Here is a 20,157-nt window from a genome sequence, read left to right as displayed (position 1 = left end):
CTGTGCAGAAACTGCCCAACATCTGCTGGTTCTTTATCATACAGTTATTCTATCTGCTGCTGCTGTTCAGTACCTGTCTATCGCAGTTTATAAAGATTTATAAGAAGATATTGAGGACCAAGGTCTGAAATCTTTTATGGGTCTAGTGACCTTTACTAAGCAGTACCTGGACAGGACAGGGGGTGAGCCGTAGCCTCTGTTGTATGCAGCACATCTGCTGTAGCAGGTGAGTTGTACTGCTTTTGCTTTGCATTAAGCTACAAGTTTGCAAGTGAGGTTTAGGAAACCCAAAGTGGTCAGAAAGTCATCGCCAAAAAAAGGGAAAATGTTTGTCTGACAAAAGAAATAAAATCAATCCTGAAATTGTTCACACACAGTTTAACAGAATGAAGACAGAGAAGCCATCAACGAACGAAAACATGAATAATTGAGTTAGAGAAATCATTCCCAGGAGAGGAAGAGAGTGAGGGGTGGGAGGAGAGGTGGGGGGGTGGGAAAAACCCAGGGAACACCAGTCCAAAAACACATACACACCAACACACTAAAACACTCTGAGTGTGACTACATAGAGCAGGAGAATGCACAGATAAAGATGGCTTCCATTATTACTACAACAGCTGACACAGGAATAGATAGATAGATAGATAGATAGATAGATAGATAGATAGACAGATAGACAGACAGACAGACAGATAGACAGATAGGTTGATTCATTTATCAGTTCACCTCTCCTTTCCATCATCTCTCATCTTTCCTTCAATTTTGCTTTTTACCTTTACTGGGCAGGGTGTGTGTGGTTTATAGTTGGTGTGTGTGTGGGGTTTGTTGTTGGTGTGTGTGTTCTTACCTGAGGCCTGGAGGAGGGGGGCTGTGTGTGTGTGCGTCGTGGCCGTGGTCGGGAGGCGGTGTAGTGCCGTAGAGTCTGTCCCTGGGTGGGTAGAGGCTCCATGGAAGAAACGGGGAATCCAGAGCCGGGGAGGGGGCCTGGGCGGGGGCCACAGCCGGGGAAGGGAGCCTCTCGTCCGTTCAAACCTCCGCGGCCAGCTTCCTCCTCCGTTGGAGCTCGTATGGTTCTGGAGTAATGAGGGGGGAGGCTGGGAGGAGGGATGAGCGATGCTCTTCTAGCTCCTGATACTGCTTCTGCAGCATCCACTGATACCACCTCTCCTTCCTTCCTCCTCCTCCCCCTCCGTGCAGGGGGGGAGGGGGACAAGGAAGTGGAAGGGGAAAGGGAGGGGCTTGAGGTTGTGAGTGGCAGTGGGGTTGCTGCTGGCAACCGTGGGAGGACACACCTTCCACCCCCATCTTCCTCTCCAGCTCCTCCCCCCTCTCTGTCCCTGATCTGCAGCTCCCAGTCTGCATCCAGGAGACCTGAAAACGAGGCAACATAACTGAGGAAAGGAGGCGATACAGAGGGGGGAGGTGATGGAGGGAGGGGGCTTACACAATGAGCATGTCTTTACTGTCATGGACAGATTCATATTTACAGCAGATCGAGGTGTGTGGGAAGACAAGGAGCGAGAACAAATGAGCAGAGAGATGTGCATGGAGGGAACTGGGAGCGGAGCAGCAGATGGATGCTCTTCCAGCCCCTCTGCAACTGAACTGGAGGCCCTTCTGAGTAGAATATGTTTCAGGGTGCATTCACATACAAAAATATTGCTTCGAAGAATTTGAATTAAAAAATATGTAAAAAACGAACCACATGCTGGTTATGACTTCAGTCTGTCAGACTTGGTTAAATTTCTGTTAACACACCAAACAATATGCTTAGATGTGGAATATTCTGAGCCTAAAGGGTCAGAATTTACCCTCACGTCTCTTCCCTTCTCCATCGTCCCCTCCTCCATCCTCCTCTCCCATGGTGAAAGTCACTGGTGTGAAAGTAAACAGGCTATGCTCCAATTAGCCAAACTGAGCTGAGAGATCAGTTCAGTGTGGCATGACACACACACACACACACACACACACACACACACACACACACACACACACACACACACACACACACACACACACACACACACACAAACAAAAAGAGATCATTCAGATATTTACCTGAGCTCAGGTATGAGTCAGAGCTGCCTTACATGCACTGTTGACATAATGTCAATTAAGGAAATTATGATTATGGTGGACTGCAGTCTCTAAAAAATGTTCCTATCTAAAAGATATGATAAAAGGTTTCTATAAAAAATGTTGCCTATGTGATCAGTACCTGACTATTTTATTATCAATAAAAAATGTGTGCATGACATAAATCTGTGTTATCCTGAGGGAAAACAACCTGTCCAGGTATTATTAGTCATGCCTCTTCCATGCTGACGCCAATTTAGCCAAAGATATTGAAACTAAGACATTTTACCATGTCATGGAAGATACTGGCTAATTTTTAAGTTGTTTTTTTTTCTTTTTATTTTTGTTTTTTTGGTGGGGTTGGGGGAGGGAGGGGGGGGGTTAAGGGGAGGCTACACAATATTGAACCACATGTAACTAGCTTTTAAAGACGTGTTGCTGCCAGATTCAAATAGGCTAAAAGTTGCCATTGTTTAGTAAAATGTCTCAGATTCAACATCTGATATGTTATTTATCTTCCGTTGGGAATAAAATATGGCTAGATGAGAAGCAAGCAAATCTGTTAGTACCATGAAATCCATATTTACCAGATGGTAGATGTTTGATGGTAGTCAGCTAATGATAACATCCACACATTCTTCATCACTTGCTTGCATCGTACATTATCATTTACATTCAGACCGTTCTCAGTTACCAGGCATGGTGACAACGCCTCCCTTCAGAAGACACATAGAACTTGTTTGTTTCTCTTCAGAGTGATGAAGAGGAAGAAAGAATATATTTCTGCTGAATTTGAAGCTAAAATATCTCTGTTTAGTCCACACGCTCAAGTTCAGTACACATGTGTTTTAAAAGTAAATTTGAAGCTCACATGCAAAAGTTTAAGATCAGGAGATACATGCTATTTAACAATCCTCTGAAAAGAAAATAAGTAAAAACAAAAAGTGGCCAAATAATGAATGCTGCAGGGAGAAAAGAGCGCAGAGACCAACAGAACTTCCATCTGGGGATGTTGTCATTTCATCCCGTGAAGCTCTTCGGCTATCCTCAGCTGGTTTTATATGTTCTGTAGTATTAGAGGAGACTTGATTGGATGTGAGTTTCACACATTTCCAGCATCCCTGTAGCTTGTTCCTGTGTTACACTAAAATCTGTGACTTATCAGAATTTGTGACAGCAAGGGGTGAAGTGAGTTTTTTTTTTTTTGCTGTATGACTGCCTTAATATACGAGAGAAGAAGAGCATTTACGTAAACTACAGAAGGAGAAACGCCAGGGATCAGTATCGGTATTGGCTCAGTACCAAGCCTGTGTACTTGTACTTGGTATTAATTAAAGTGTACCGATACCACACTTTTCAAGCCAGCGCAGATGTGCTTGATGACATGCTTTGGACTTGTTTTAAAAGAAATAAATGCCTTGAATGTTAAATTGTGACCTTTTTTGTTACACTAAAAGCTAGATCTTTATTTTAAAACTACACATTTATAGTTGTATTTAAGTAAAATTTGCCAAATCAAAATAAAACTTGTTTAAATTGTTAGATCTGTAATGTTATTATATTTGTATTGGCGAGGTAACTTCAAAAAGGATGAGTAACTTATTACAACCTAATGAAATCTTACACAGTTATAACAGCAATAATAACCATAGTCACAATAATGTTCACATAAACAGATTTTATATCGGCAAATGTCGGTATCGGCAGATATTCAAATTTCAGATATTGGATCGGAACTCCCAAAAAGTGGATCGGTGCATCCCTAATAAACGCAATGAATTTCATTCTCATTAGTGTTTAACGCAGCCGATCATATCTGACTGCGTTAATATTTGAATATCATCTAATTGATTGTGTTTCTGGAGTAATAGCTTCTCACCAGAAAGACACTTGCCATGTGGAAAACAGTAACTGTACGGTATCTATAAAATGTAGAATGTGCATTTATGTAAATATATTTTAAGATGAGCAGCATTGGCACATTGAATGACGATGTGCTGGCATGTGTCATCAAAATATGTATAACTTGCCATAAGAAAAAAAAAAAAGATAAATGTTTTATCAGTTGTTCTAGATGCATGGGATCGTAACTCCGACAGTCTAACAGAGGTTTGTTATTTTACTATGCATACCTTTTATTATAAACCCACTCTTTAATAAAAGGGCTTTTCAGTAACTCCTCCATCTCCCCACTGTATTCTGGACCCAGCCAACATTTTATGTGACCCTCACAGAACCAGTATAACCCAGGTCACCATTTCTGATGGTTGTATGAATCTGTGACCTTGCGCAAATTACGGTGGCTGGGAAGTGCCAAGCAAAGTAAAATGTCAAAAAATGCATTTCAAATTTAATAAGAAGGATTTTCAGATAACTTTGCACCTCCCCACTGTATTCTGGACCCAGAAAACACTATGTGACTCTGACAGAACCAGTATAACCCAGGTCACCAATTCTGATGGCCATCAGAATCTGTGGCATCATTTTAAAATGAAATTAAGTAAATTAAAATAAAGTGGACTTTATTCTCAAATATAAATCAAGCCAAACTGTCTGCAAGAAACGTAATGAAGACATTTCCAAGGCCCCTTCAGGTAACCGTTATTCTCATGACTGACATGCAGTCACAAATTCTGATAGGTCACAGATTTTGGTGTAACACTTGTAATGCTTGATTTCAGTCTGATATTGAATTATTCAATAGAAATAAATGTATCTTGGTCCAGAATTAGTATAGCCTTTCAATGCAGACCCCAGATCAAGACAGGAATCTGACAGAACCTGTTTCAGGAAGTGGAATCTGATCAGAAGTCACTGTGATCTCACCAATCACATCGGCTGTCTGACGACAACACAGCGAAACTCAGAGTCTGAAATATTATTGGTTGGAAGGGCTGCACGGTGGCAGAGTGGTGAGTACTGTGACCTCACAGCAAGAAAATTGCTGGTTTGATCCTCGGCAAGGTTAGGGCCTTTCTGTGTGGAGTTTGCATGTTCTCCCCTTGTATGCATGGGTTCTCTCCAGGTACTCTGGCTTCCTCCCACCATCCAAAGACATGCATGTTAGGTTTATTAGTTACTCTAAATAGCCCTTAGGAATGAGTGTGAGTGGTTGTGTGGCTCTGCAATGGACTGACGAGCTGTACAGGATGTACCTTGCCTTTTACCCAAAGACTGATGGGATAGGCTCCAGCTTTCCCGTGACCCTTCATCGTATTAAGCGGTTAGGATAATGAATAAATGCATGGAGCTACAGGTCTGTTTATTTTTCTCTAAAGGTTTGCTAACATTAATTAGTGAAAGGACTCTGGAGGTTTTCTTCCTGTTAAAGGGGAGTTTTTTCCTTCCCACTGTTGCCGCGTGCATGTTCAGGATGGGGGATTGGATCGAAGTCATGACTCGATGCAATCTGTTGGTTTCTATTATAGGATATGTATGAATTGGCTCGAAATGATGTGTATGTTGATTCGTGTCTGTAAAGTGCCCTGTGACAACATTGTTGTGAAGTGGCGCTATACAAATAAAGTTGAATTGAATTGAACTGAACTCAGAGCTGTCACAGCAGCACAGTGCTTAGTATCAGTTGAAGAACTCTGAACTGATCCGGACCAGTGGGAAAGGGGTTGTTTCTTACTCTTAAGTGAAGCAGCAGGTCTCAAACTCTTGCAGTGCACACTGTTCCTCCAGAAAGCAGGACAGTACTGGTGAGGAGAGAGGAGAGATAAACTAATAAAATGAAGTGAAAGACAGAACAAAGGGACGGATCAAAGTTTGGATGTCTTACATCATCAGTTGGAAATTCACCGTCGGCCAGTCGGAGTTCAGGAATATTGATTCTCAGAGTATTACATGAGTGTTCTTTAATCAGGAAATCCTAAAAGTACACAAAGAAATGAGATTATATGAATACATAGTGACAATGTGTGATAGGTAACTATTGTGCTATTTGGTGATCTCAGATCATATCTTTATCAGGTCCTGGTGTTATTCTGATACTAAGCTCTATGGCTGAATGCTTCATGTGCTGATGGATAATTACTCTGCAATGAAAACACTAGAACAGACATGCAAACATCTCTTGTGGTATTTATGTAAGTATATAAATAACAACCCGATGTCCAAAAAAGTTATGTAAAATGTGCACTAAAAACAGACAGCAAACGTTTCCAACTCTTATCCATTCATATTTAGAAATCATAGAAATTGATATATTTTACTATTTCATGGAAAATATTTTGAATTTGACAGCAATACAGCTGTAAGAACAGTCCAGGACTGTTCAGCAGCTAAAATCCTGCTCCAGACAAGGATGAGCGACATTCTTCTCCTAAAACTCCAGCAACTGGTCTCCTCACTTCCTAGGTGTTTTGCAGACAGTTGTTTAAATAATGGAGAATTCGGCACAATAATCCTGGAATTACCTTAAAAATATCAAATCCATTGAGGAAATTAGTGGCGATGCTCATCTCTAACAATTAGTTTTCCAGCCCTTTGGTGCACCTGTTCCACATTTTTACAGCGGTTTTGTTGCCATCAGATTTAAATGTTAATAATATTTTCCATGAAGTGTTAAAATGTTGTTCATGTTCTACTAGGAGTAAAACTTTAATTGCTTTTTTTTTTTTTTTTTTTTTTTTTTAACCACTTAGTCAGATTATGGGGCTATTCCAACAATGATTGGGTGAGAGGCAGGGTGGAAATAAAACATGAGTTGCTTAATTCATTATGTTCTGCGACAGTCACAGTTGAAATAATCACGTCATGGGCTGGGACAGCGCAAAATTTCTCGGATCAGACAGCAACGAGTCCAAGCGTGGGATTAAGCATGCTATAGAAATCAGGAGGACACCATCAACCACAACAAAGGGGCAATTGTCCTGACTCTGTCCGACAAAAACCCCCGAACAGCAGGGGGCATGGCAAACCAGGCAAATCAATCAGATGTCCAGGTATGCCACGTCTCCAAGAACCCAGCAGGGTTCCACTACCAGCTGAAAAGGACACGTCGAAACGCAACGGGCGTCAGATGACATTTCTGAGGAAGACGGATGTGACAGCCGAACCATGTGGAACCATCTACTTTTTGAAAATACTGCATATCTAAAAGTCAGAGTAAACATAACAAATTTAATCAAGCAAAAGCATATTCAGTCTAGTATATTCAAACTACAGCTGCAGACATATTTACCACTTTTTCTTGAGCTGCTGACAGATCCTGCAGCACCTGTTCCATGATGCTTTCAGCCAGAGTTACGCTCAACGTTTGTCTCAGTTCGCTGGAAGGAGGAAAGAACAGAATATATTACAGAAGACATGTATTCTGGGGAGCACTATGAGTGTGTGTGTGGGCATATACAGGTGTTAGTGTGTGCGTGTGTGGGCACGGTTAGGTGTAAATGCATGTGGGTGGCGCAAAGTTTTAAAAGTTACACTTTCACTTGGGGAAATGTTTGGGAGAGGCAGCTGGGTAGCCGTAATTTTTGTTGACCGCTTTTCGCTTTATTCCTTTCTATTTGGCTTTAGCCTTTTGTGTGTTTTCTTCAATATTATTCCGGTTTATTTTCTGTCAAGTCATCACAGCACGTTCTCTGTAAATATAAAGCAATGAAAAACAAGCCATCTTAAACGCAACTGGATCCAGCATCTCTTTGGAAGGACGAAGCGCATCACCAATATTACAGGACCCAACACCTCTCAGCGGCTTTAGGAAAAGGAAGCCGCAACAGATATTATCAGAAACAATTCATCAAAACCACATAATCATCAGTGGTCTGCATCCTGACAATATTTATTGGGGTAACTTGTTCTTGTTCAGACACAATTTTGATCTAACCTATTGACTCATTAAAAAAGGTTTCTCCATACTATAATGTTAACTGGACTGTTTTTGTCTTGGTAAAAACTGCGTGCTCCCAGACCATCAGTTTTGTACAGAACATCACACTGATGAAATCCATATGCGACTAAGTGAATAAAACCTTGAGTGGATCACAGCTGTAAGTCACACACTGGGGTCTTCAGTGATTATTCTATAAATGAGGTTAATTAAAAAGAAATGACCCCGTGTAATGCAGTTTCCTACCGCAGCCTGGTGCTGATGATGTTCCCTGTAGTTTCCACCAGGGTGCTTCTCACAAAGATGTGTGCCTGTCTCACTTTTTTGGACACACTTTCTGACATAGTCCTGCACACGGTGGACCTCCGGACCACCCGTGGACATGCTGCTTCTGCATCCTTCATCAGATTTTCTGCCAGGTCCTAAAAAAGAGACCAGGATTTTTTACTGACATGAGATCGAGTTGTTTGGCAAGATTTCTGGGTTCTTAGCTTAGTTATGTTTTGATGTTTATCTTTAGTTTTTGGTTTTGGTTGTATTTCAGTTCACTTGTTGACTTGTTTCTTGTTTTTTGGTATTTTCTGTTTTTGTTCTAATTCTTTGTAGAATTTCTCCCTGTTTGAATACTATTTACTTCCCTTCCTGTTCCCAGCATCTAGTCCTTCTTGTAAATTTGTTCCTCATTATTTAAGTGCACAGTTTTCATTGTGCCATTTCCTGGTGTTGTCAGGCGTGTTGTCTTCAGATATGATCACCATCAGTACATTTAAAACGAGCTCCATCTGCTGGTTTTCTGTGTGTGATGCATTTGAGACAAAGCATGAAGATTTCATTACCACATTACTCTCATACTGCTCCAGGATTCATCTTTGACTCTGTGTTTGATAAAGACAGTGTTCCAAATCTCTTACTCATTGCTCTCATTTGTCAGTGTTTAATTCAGCATTTTTAAATGGAAAAGTTTGACAAAAGTGTGTTTATGCAACTTAGACAGTGTTACTGTTTTTATGAAGCATCTGGTTTATGAGGCCTATTAAAATTTATTTTGAGATGAAGGCTTGTGCAACTTTGCAAAGTTTTGTAGATTTCAACCACGGTTGCTTCTTTTCTTGATGATGTTTGACTTCAGTCTGCTGACCCATTTGGCACAACTCTTCAGCTTTGGAGAAGACAGTTACCCTGGTAACAGCGTCTTGCACAGGGGGTTACTTCCTAAAAGCATCTGGTCCAAATTGAAGATCAATAATTGTTGCTGTGACCAGGACACAAACATTTTATCTTGACATCTTGTGTTGCGTCATTCAACGGCTGTAGCATTTTTCGGTCTTGGTGATTTTCCTTGCAAGTTTGTGTTAAATCTGGGCGAATAATTGGAATTGCTTCAGATATCCAGACAGTTATGTTGATGCTAAATGGAAATGTTCCATAGCCTCTAGGCATGCAGTAATTGCATTGTATATACTTCTTGAGAGGGGAAGGACATCAACGGCAAAACTTAAAATCACTGCTTCAATAGGTCTTTGCTGCTTGTGTAGGTTCTGCAGGATGAGTTATAGAGTGTAGCACTGCTACAGTCTTCCAGTACTCTTCAGTTGTGTTTTTTTCACCTTAGGTTCCTGATCCTGAATGGGTCTTTAAGAGAGACTTGTATCTGTCAGGTTCCTTTGGGTCTCTGAGAGGGACGTGCGTCTGTCTGACTCCTTTTCCCAAGTGGGACTTGGATAGTGATACTCTTCCGCTTCTGAGTCTGTCCTGGGGTGGGACACTGATAAGGTTGATAGGAACAATTCTTACCAATGGCTAGAGAGGGCCAGGCTGAATGACAGCACAAAGGCATAAATCATGGCATCACGAGAGCAAGCCTTTAGTACTAGGGCCATCAAGGCCCAGATCTACTGCACATGGCAGGATCAGGTGCAAACTCTGCAAAAAAGCCCCTGAAACAATCCATCATCTCACAGCAGGGTGCAAGACACTGACAAGCACATAATACACAGAATGTCATAACCAAGTAGTGGCAGAGTGCACACATCTGTGTAGAATATGGACTGAAGACTCCTAACTCTCAATGGTAAACACCTCCCGATGTAGTAGAGAATGAAAGGGCTAAGATCCTGTGGAATTTTCCAGACATAGTAATCATGGATAAGCAGCAGAGGAAGGACGTTGTGATTGAAGTGGTTATCCTGAATGATGGCAATATCAGGAAAAAGGAACATACAAAACTGAAGAAATAACAGGGTCTCAAGGAAAAGCTGGAGAGAGGTGAAGGCAACAGTAGTACCCATGGTCACTGGTGCATTGAGAACTGTGTCCCCCACAATGGGGAAGTGGCTCCAACAGATACCTGGAGAAACATCAGACCTCTTGGTCCAGAAAAAAACAGTTCTAGACACAGCAAAGACAGTGAACAGCGTCCTCAAGCTGTATCTGTACCTGTATGTTTCTGGTTAGCTCATCGGTCAGTGCAGCAGCAGTGTCAGTGAGGATGTTATTGACCCTGTCTTCATCAGGACCAGACTTCCTGTCTTCCTCACACAGAGAGGGAAGCAGCTGCATAGCAGGAAAACAGTTTGCCATTAGACCTGTACTCCAACATACTTTATACACCAACAGAATCGATCAGACTCAAACCAAACTTTACTGTCCTCATGGAGGAAGAATTTCTAACTGAGCTGACACTGTAAGCACGCACAGGTTGTTTAAGATCACTTAGGTCAAAACTATTTCTAAGTTTTCCGAGTCAAACCTTTAAAGACTCCCTGGTGTTCTGCAGAACCTCTTGTGCTGTCAGGATACCAGCCTGTACTTCCTGAATGTTGAGTTGGCTTAAACGTTGAAGGCTGTCTTCGAGCTGCCGACACATTCCCTGGACCAGCTGGTAACAAAATGTAGGAAATAGTTCATTTCCAGAGATGAGCTTAAACAGATGAATAAAATCTCATGAAAACTTCCTGCTGTAATTTTCCTCCTCTTCCCCATACTTTCTCAGAGTGTTGGTTTCTGAAGGCTTGCTGAAGGTCTGAAGTCCCACACTGCCTCTGGTTGTTTCTCTGTAAGCACTGCTGAATCTGAACACATTTAACATATAACATTATCAGAGAGGTTCAGTTCAATTAAACCAACCATCAGATTCACATTCATTGGAGTCTAATCCGAACCAGTCCAGCAACTTCTCAATTTTTGACTTTTCTGTCAGTACTGAATGGTTTGCCATATGGATACCTGGTCAACAGTGGATTTTAATAAAAATATGTTTCCATCAGTTGAACTGGTTCTCTCTGCAGAGCTGAGCAGAACTCTGAGTGACAACATCAGCTCCTGCATACTCTTCTGATTAACATTTTAACATTTTTTGTTTAATCTCAACTGTTCTACAAACCTTGTTCAGTGCCTCTTTGGTCTGGTCAGGGTTGCCACGGTAACTCTGTGTAATGTCAGTTAGAGGCAGAAACACCTTCTGCAGTGTGAAGTTCCTGCAAACAAAGAAAACAGCTATCAAACCTGATGAGAAATATTCACTTCTGTCAGTTATTCTTAGTTCTGGTTCAGAACATGTCCTTGTCCTCTCTAAATCATGGAGACCCCTGGATTTTTCTACTAGTGGCTGATTTTTTTCCACCTAAACTGTAATATATATTTAATCTACATTTTCTTTTCTTTAAAATAAACACAAAACAATGGATATCTACTCTGTCAGAGAACATAAACTTCTGATGATATAATGAAAGTGATCAGATGCTGACAGATCTCCATTGGAGTCAAATCATTTTGATTCGTAAATACTGAACAAATACGGGAAGTAATGAATTTCGTTAATAATGCTTAACATGGCACGTTCTTCATTAACCTGAAATTTAGTGATGCAACTGGGAATTACATAAATTATTAAACCAGTTCTATTACAGCAAATGGATCTGCTGCTGATGGACAATCTAGCCAGAAGCTGGTGATAACAGAGCTGTAAGCCACTGATGTCAGAGCAGTTAACTGCTAATGTCAGAGCTGTTAGCTACTGATGTCAAAGCTTTTAGCTGCTCGTGTCCAAGGTGTTAGCTACTGATGTCAGTTCTGTTATGTGCTGATTTAAATTTTTAATGCTAGAGCTGTTAGCTTCAGAGGTTGGAGATATTAGCTGCTGATGCTAGGGCCATTAGTAGCTTATGTTTTAGCTGTTAGTAGCTAATTTTTTAGATGTTAGCTGCTGATGTTAGCGTTGTTAGCCAATAATGTCAGAGCTGTTGGTTAATGGTGTTGACACATAATTTAGGTGCACCATATTTTTTTATTCATGCTTTTATCTCTGTCCAGCACTTTGGTTAACTGTGGTTGTTATGAAGCGCTTTATAAATAAAACTTGATTAATTAGTTAAATGATTGATTCATCAACTGAACTGTTTGCTGCCAACGATACAGCTATTATTGGCTGTTAACTGCTGATGTTTGAGATGCAAGTCCTTGATATTGCAGAGACTGTATTTTGTTTTTGGCATTAGCATTGCTTTTGTTATATCCTTTTTGGGGTGTTTTGTTTGCTTGTTTGTTTTGGTTTTTCCTTTAAATATATCATGATTATGATTATTACGATTATACCAAAAATATTGGGTTCACAAAACAAAATACCTTTAATGACAGGTGAGTGTGTGTGAGCGCACATGTGTGTGTGTGCGCACGTGTGTGTGTGTGTGTAGGTGTGTGGGTCTGTGTTCGTTCTGACCTCTCCAAGGCATCGGCCACATCCTGGAAACCTCTGGCTGTGACATTGTTTCTGTCCCAAGATAAAGTCCTTGAAATCAGAAGAGAAGGAAGACAGATAAAATAAACATGTTGCCAGAAGATCTGCAACAGTCCAGGACCTGGTCTGAGTCCTGGTCTTTCAATATCTGGCTAATTTTAAATATGTTGAAGATTTCAGTTGTCAGTGTTACAAAAAAGATGTACAGCCAGCAACAGTAATCAGTAAACATCTATAATACAACCACATTTATAATCTTTTGTTGCCAGTTGGAGGTTTGTGAAGATTCGACATTAAATCAGAACTTTATGATAACAATAACAACAAACTGAATCCAACCAGCAGCTATCCAGTAAAACGTGCGTATACATGCCTTACTGAAGTCAAACAAACCAGACTGGTCAGAGCTGAACTAACCCACCAGATAAACCAGATGGGGGTCTAACTATTCCTCATTGTTTAAACCATTTCAACCAGTACTACTTCTTTAAACACTAATACAATCATTTAAGCTCAAACCAGTCCGGGTGTTCAGAGATCTTCCACAGGTCCCATTTAGCAACCCATAAGCCAATATATCAACTCCTGTTATTTAAATCAGAATATCCTGATGTTTATAACTACGGTATCATCTGGCAAAATCATTGTTTAGGTAACTCTTAAGAGTTTCTAATCATCACCAGAGGAGTCTGAAATGTCTGCTGGGTTTTATAAAGACTGATCTGGGTGTGTTTGTACCTCAGCGAGGTGTTGGACATCAGAGCTTTAGCCAACATTTTGGCTCCGGTGTCTCCAATATTGTTTCCACTGATGTCCAGTTGAGTCAGAGCAGCATGTCCGCCCAGAGCGCTCAGCAGGATGTGTATCCCTGTCTTCAGCTTCGAGTCACACACTGATAGAGACTGGAGAGGCTGAACACAAACACGCACACACAGGATGACTCCACAGGATGACTCCACACAGCTGTTTGATCAGCTGAGATGAAGGGGGGAAAACCACTTACACACTCCTCATCCTGAATGAGCTGAGCGATACGATGAAGAAGGTCGGTGAGAGCTCTGCTCGAGGTCCAAATGAGGGAGGAGATAAGAAAAGATGTCAGAAAACAGACATGAAATATTAAACATAAATTAACATATTCAACATACTGTGACTTAGCATAGTTTTTGAGTTTGTTTGGTGTAAAGGAAAACTTGATTAGATTTGCCTCTGTCTGTTTGTTTTCACCCATTAACCACAGAATCAAACTTGCGGCTGAATGAGGAGGAACATTTAGCATCATTAACAGAATCATTTAAGGCAGTGTAACATTAGGAGACCCAAGGGTGGAGAAGGAAATGGATTGGTGTATAATTTTTTCAGCACACCTGGATTTCATGCTGAAATTTCTCCCCAGAGAGAGGTGACGGAGGGACTGAGACCGACCAGCAGCCAGAACCAGAGTCACCATGTCGTTCTCCAGACCTACAACCAAACAGAAGAAGAGCAGGAAGTGAAGGAGTTAGCATGAAGACAGAGGTGACGAAAGAGTCCACATAAAGAGAGGAGGAAGGAAGAGTCCAGAGGAAGACTGCAGGGAGAGAGGAAGGAGTTAAAGCACTGCAGAACAATTAGTCTCCATGGAAAGCACTTGATCAGTCACATCCACTCACAAGTCGCAGTGGGGTTCCTCAAGAATCCATTCAATGACCTTTGCTTTTCAATTTTTTTTTTCAAATAACACCATCTAACTATCATCACCACTATCAATAATAATAACAATAAACTGTAGAAAGTCATTTGTAATTAAGCATATATACATATACTATCCCCTTTATCAGGTAAGCCTTGGTAGTACCAGCTTGGACCCCTTTTCCCTTCAGGACTTCCTTAATTCTAGGTGTCATAAATTCAACAAGTTGTGGCAAACGTACCTCAGAGATTTTAAACCAAATCAACATGGTCTTGCCACACAGTTGCACACACAGCCATGACGAGAACCTCCTGTTCCACCACATCCCAGAAGTGCTCTGTTGCAGGGCTACTCAATGGTCCCATAAGGGCTGAATTCCTACAGGTTTTCAATGTGTACCTATTCCAGCACACCTGACTCAAATTTAGTGGATCCAACAGCATATGAGGTTCTCCGCAATTGCTCATTTATACGAGTCAAATGTGTTGGAATAGGGACACATTTAAACCTCCAGGGCTACAGGGCTGCAACCCTTGTAAGACTGAATTGAGTAGCCCTGCTCTATTGGATTAAGATCTGGTGACTTGTTGTGTTCAAGTAACCACTTTAAGATGATATGAGCTTTGTGTCGTGGTGGTGCAAGTAGCCATCAGAAGATGGTATGATGTTGTCATAAAGGGATGGACTTGATCAGTATCAATATTCAGGTTGGTTGTGTTTAAACCAGGCCAAGTTGGCACTAATGGGACCAAACGGGAGCCATGAAAATATTCCCCACACCATTACGCCAGCAGAAGCTTGAAGCGTTGATCCAAAGCAGGATCGATCCATGCTTTCAACTTCTTTGCTTAATTCTGAGACTAATATCTAAATGTGTAGCTGAAAACTGAGACGCATCAGACGAGGGAACATCTTTCCATCTTCCATCGTCTAGGTTTGGTCAGTCTATGTGAATTGTAGCCATTCTATCATCCAAAGAAATCCATTCTTTTCTGACCTCTGAAATCAAACCAGAACTTTGGTCCTAACCGCTGCTGCTCTATATTTTCTATTCTCTGTACACCTTAGAGATGGTTTTGTGTGAAAAATTCCAGCAGATCAGTAGTTTCTGAAAAACTCATATCAAAGTCCATGAAATCCCCTTTCTTCTTCATACTGTTGCCCAGTTTAAACTTCAGCAAGTCGTTTTGACCAGTTTACATTAATAAATGCTTTGAGTTGGAGGCAAGCGATTGGCCAGTTCTAAAACACCTGACTCAAATTAAGCCTACAAGGTTGGATCCCCATGCGTTAACAGGACGTTGAACAGATGTATGAAGTGAATGGTGGGCGTATTTGCATGAGTAAGGTAATTGAATAAAATTGTGACACAAAGTGTATGTTACATACCGTTGTCTGAGATATCCAGACTTCTGATGGCTGTGGCCTCAGAGATGTGCTCCTGTAACACCTGAGCTCCTGCTGAGCGCAGCTACATACACACACACACACACACACACACACACACACACACACACACACACACACACACACACACACACACACACACACACACACACACACACACACACACACACACATCCACATAAAGTCCAGTTAGATGCCATTACACATGAAAACACAGATTTTTCTGCTCAGTGTCATGAGTATATGTACCTCACAGCTGCTGAGGTCTAACTCGAGACCAAAGAGATGAGTGTTGGTTGCCAGACCTTGTAGTAACAATCTGATGACACACAGAAAAACACAGTGATGAAGGAGAAGTTTCCAGATGTTTCTAAACAGACTGATGGTTGGTGTTTACGATGTCCATGGGGAATATGGAGAGAGAGTCACATTTTCTGGTTGGTTTCAAGGTTCTTCTGTGTGGAGTTTGCATGTTGTGTGGAAATTCTGACCTTTTCCTACTGTCAGAGACATGTTGGGTTCACTGCTGACTCTAAGAGTCAAAATCTATTCTGTTTTGTTTCTATATGTTGTTAAGTACGTTGTAAATAAACTTTTAGATGAATAACATGACAGGTCATTACTGAACAGAGACAATCCTTCTGTTTGAACAGAGATTAAGATGGTTTGCAGTGTGAAGCTGCAGATCCTCATCAGTGTGAGCTCCTCTTTAATATAGCCTTTAGGTGTCCTGACACAATGCCAAGGAGGAAAGAACATCAGCAATGATTGTTGAGAAGCAGCTGCCCATCAATCAGGAAGCGCTGTAAGATCATTTCCAAACTATCTGGAGCCCATCATTCTACAGAGATAGAGATTATTCACAAGACAGCTGATGATATTCCAGGACTGGATGTCCCAGAAAGTTCAGTCCAAAGTCAGACCGTGCAAACACAGAAAATCACAGGGGGGTTGTAGTGTGACCCAGTCAAAGTCAAGACCTCAACCAGTCTGTGATGCTGTGGTTGAACCCTCAGGGAGCAGAAATCAGTGCTGTAAACATCATAGGTCTGTAGCAAAGTTAGAAAGAGAAGTGGAGAAAAATTTCTCCACAACTGGACTGAAAATGTCATCCAGAAAACTTACTCCAACATAAGTAAGCTGATAAAGGAGATTCTACAAGTTGCTAGATCACGAGGAGGGTGCAGTTTCCTTCACTGATTCCAACTATAAGTTTCTGCTCAGCAAATAACAAAAACTGGGATCTGTGATGATGCACATTACATATTATAAATATCAGAGGACATATACATGTAATATACATCAGAGGATGGAGAAAGTGCCCTTTAACATCAACTAGTGAGGAACAGCATAAAAGAGAGTAAACAGCAAAAGGAGAAAGAGAAAACAAAAATCTCTCCCTTGATATATATCAGTGTAAACCTGGATATCATTTTCTGTCATGAGATTTGGTACATTTGGAGGACAGAACAGGACCTACAAAACTTCTCAGCCCAGGGGCCCAACAGTAGCTAAAGCTGACCCTGGTGCCATGCATGTACTGTATTACCAACAGTAACCTTGGAAATGGTGGTCCCAGCTCTTTTCAGGTCAGCAACCAGCTCGTCTTAGGATCATTGAGACCCCATGAGGTGAGATCTTGCATGGAGCCCACAGTCAGAGGGAGATTGACAGTCATATTTAGCTTCTTCCATTTTCTAATAATTGCTCCAACAGTGGATCTTCTCAAAAACTTATTTGCAGCATTAACACACAAGTAAATAATTGAAAAAAAAATCATTTCCAGTTTTTTGTAGATTATGTCTCTCACAGTGGACATTCACTTAAGATGAAAATTTCAGACCCCTTCATGATTTCTAAGTGGGAGAACTTGCAAAATCACAGGGTGTTTAAATACATTTTTGCCTCACGGTATGTTTTTATATATATATATATATATATATATATATATATATATATATATATATATATATATATATATATATATATATATATATATATATATATATATACATAACAATGTATGTGTGTATACATGTCAACATGTGTGTAATAATACAAGATCTTTAGGGAAGAAAGATATAGAACAAGTTTTTCACCTTGGCAATGTTTTAGGTTCAATATAAATAATTAAAACATTACATGGACTATGCAGTTTAGGTGACCTTTGGTGATATATCCCCCCCCCCCCCCCCCCCCTCAACCGAGGATTATTCACTCACCTGATGGCTTGTGGAGGGAATCTGGTTGCAGACAGTCCCACATATTTCAGCTCACAGCTCCGAGTAAAGAACTCCTGAATACTCTTGGTCACGTCCCGCACCTTTCTACACCAATACAGACACATTTCCTGTCATCTCAGATGTGCGTATTCTGCGATGGTTTCTGAGTTTCTGAACGATGTGTGTCAGACAGCTGTTACCGCCAGCATCTCATATATTTAAGCACCAAACTTGTCCATGTTTCGGACTGTGATTTACCAACATTTCTTCTCAATTATTCATGCAAGTGTCAGAAAACATCTGGAATTATGAACATTCCTCTGATCACTCCTCTGCTGCTGTGTGAGAGAGAAATTCTCCTGAATGAAACCAAATTTTATTTATAGTTTCTCAGTGTTTACATCAGGATTTATGAGACTCAGATGTTTAGTGAGATGTATTTAAAGGACTACGGTAATTATCCCAAAATATTTCAATTTAATCCTCACTGGGAGAATTACTTAGAACATCTGTTATCATATTTGATTTAAAACAGTGAGAAAATAAACTGTTTACTGTTAGTGTTACCAGAGTTTATGATATCCAACCTGCCTTTGTGTACAGCTCAAAAATGTATAACTCATTTGTTCAGCAGTTTTTCCGGCTGTGCTGCAGACTCACAGCGCCCTCTGGTGGTTTGATTGATCATTACATATTCACTTGGTAGAGGGTGTTTTTTCATTAAGGTTGAGTATATAAGTTTGTTTGACTGAATTAATGTAGAGAACATCTGTATCTAAGCTTATTCATCCTGATGATGTTTTACTTTTTGTTCAACCACAAAGAGGTGTGTGTTTGCTGCTGCAACAGTAGTTGGATGGATTTATTGTTAAGATCCACCAGTAAGAGCTGACCTGTGGCTGAAAGGATTCCTGGCCAAGTTCAGGTGGATAAGTTTGTAGCAACATCCGGTTGACAGGGACACAAACAACTGCAGGGAAAAGTCAGAATGCAGCAGGAAATTTTCAGTTCAAACAGAAGCAATGGAAAAAAATAGCAGTAACAGAAATTATACATAATGATAATAAGTTTTAGAATATGACCCCATTTCCACTTTGTAATGGTTTGTAAAACAAAAATGAAAAACAGAAAGCAAGGATTTACAAATCTTATCATTTCATATTCGATTCCCGACAAAATATAACATAGAAAATGTAAAAACTGAGACAATTTACTATTTCATGGAAAATATTAGCTCATTTTGAATTTGATGTCAGCAACACATTTAACAGCATTTGACGCTTAATAGAAGTTGCATTAGTACCTCTTTTGTGGGCAGCTTCCACATCTGTGAAGCTCCTTCAATGTTGAAAAGTACATGGAGGTTTTAGAGCAGAGATCCCCAATCCTGGTTTTTGAGCACCGCTAGTCTGCATGTTTTCCATGTAACTCTGTTCCATCACACCTGGCTTCCATTAAATAGATCCATCAGCCAATGAGGTTCAGCACAATGAGTAATTAGTTTGAGTCAGGTGTGTTGGAACAGGGATACATGGAAAACCTGCAGGATTGTGGCCCTTGAGGACTGGAGCTGTGCATGACTGTGTTAGAGCTTTGCTTTCATCCAGACAACATCTCCAACAGGGAAAGCCTTGAAGAATTCAGCAAGACAATGCTAATCTGCACACAGTTTCCATCACAACAGCATGGTTTCACAGTCCCAGTGCTGATCTGGTCAAATGGGACAACATTTCTCTCCTAAAACTCCAGCAACTGGTCTCCTTACTTCCCAGACAGTTGTAAAAAAAAAAAAAGAAAATGCTTCACAGTGGCTAACATCATCCTGTAGGTATTTTAAAGATGTGTTGCTGTCATCAGATTCACAAAGAGCTAATATATTCCATGAAATAATAAAATGTCTGAATTTCATCACCTGATTTGTTGTTAAAGTTTTTTGACAATAAAATATGGGTTGATAAGATTTGAAAACACTCTGAGTTCTCAGTTCTTCATAAATGGGCCATTAAAACTGAGTTGAGATTAAGTTTGCAGAATAAAAATGTACATAAAGCTCACAGAGAACAGAACTATTCTGAATCTGAAACTGTTCCACTCACCGTGTCCAGGGGGCAGCTGGTGTCACTGAGGTCCAAATAAGACAGGGAGTTTGAACTGGACAGGAACTTAAAGAGAAACTGCAACACACACACACACACACACACACACACAT

The 20,157-nt window shown here is 40.6% G+C and overlaps 1 protein-coding gene across 1 annotated transcript in view; it reads right to left on the bottom strand.

The window, feature by feature from the left end:
• Positions 1 to 20,157, bottom strand: part of carmil2 (capping protein regulator and myosin 1 linker 2) — a gene marked incomplete at both ends in the record, with an annotated part of 56,456 nt that overhangs the window by 27,827 nt on the left and 8,472 nt on the right. The window contains 18 exons of the mRNA XM_079256338.1: positions 848 to 1,371; positions 5,711 to 5,777; positions 5,861 to 5,950; positions 7,265 to 7,352; positions 8,159 to 8,334; positions 10,349 to 10,465; positions 10,662 to 10,790; positions 10,897 to 10,983; positions 11,295 to 11,388; positions 12,630 to 12,698; positions 13,386 to 13,558; positions 13,651 to 13,705; positions 14,015 to 14,111; positions 15,709 to 15,790; positions 15,976 to 16,045; positions 17,949 to 18,053; positions 18,842 to 18,918; positions 20,045 to 20,122. Coding sequence (XP_079112464.1) covers positions 848 to 1,371; positions 5,711 to 5,777; positions 5,861 to 5,950; positions 7,265 to 7,352; positions 8,159 to 8,334; positions 10,349 to 10,465; positions 10,662 to 10,790; positions 10,897 to 10,983; positions 11,295 to 11,388; positions 12,630 to 12,698; positions 13,386 to 13,558; positions 13,651 to 13,705; positions 14,015 to 14,111; positions 15,709 to 15,790; positions 15,976 to 16,045; positions 17,949 to 18,053; positions 18,842 to 18,918; positions 20,045 to 20,122 — 2,178 coding nt within the window. The remainder of the gene's footprint in view (positions 1 to 847; positions 1,372 to 5,710; positions 5,778 to 5,860; positions 5,951 to 7,264; positions 7,353 to 8,158; positions 8,335 to 10,348; positions 10,466 to 10,661; positions 10,791 to 10,896; positions 10,984 to 11,294; positions 11,389 to 12,629; positions 12,699 to 13,385; positions 13,559 to 13,650; positions 13,706 to 14,014; positions 14,112 to 15,708; positions 15,791 to 15,975; positions 16,046 to 17,948; positions 18,054 to 18,841; positions 18,919 to 20,044; positions 20,123 to 20,157) is intronic.

Source organism: Telmatherina bonti (genome assembly GCF_933228915.1).
Source record: "Telmatherina bonti genome assembly, chromosome: 2".
Lineage (NCBI taxonomy): Eukaryota > Metazoa > Chordata > Actinopteri > Atheriniformes > Telmatherinidae > Telmatherina > Telmatherina bonti.
Note: the sequence above shows the minus strand (reverse complement) of the source record. Positions and strands in the feature narration are given on the sequence as shown.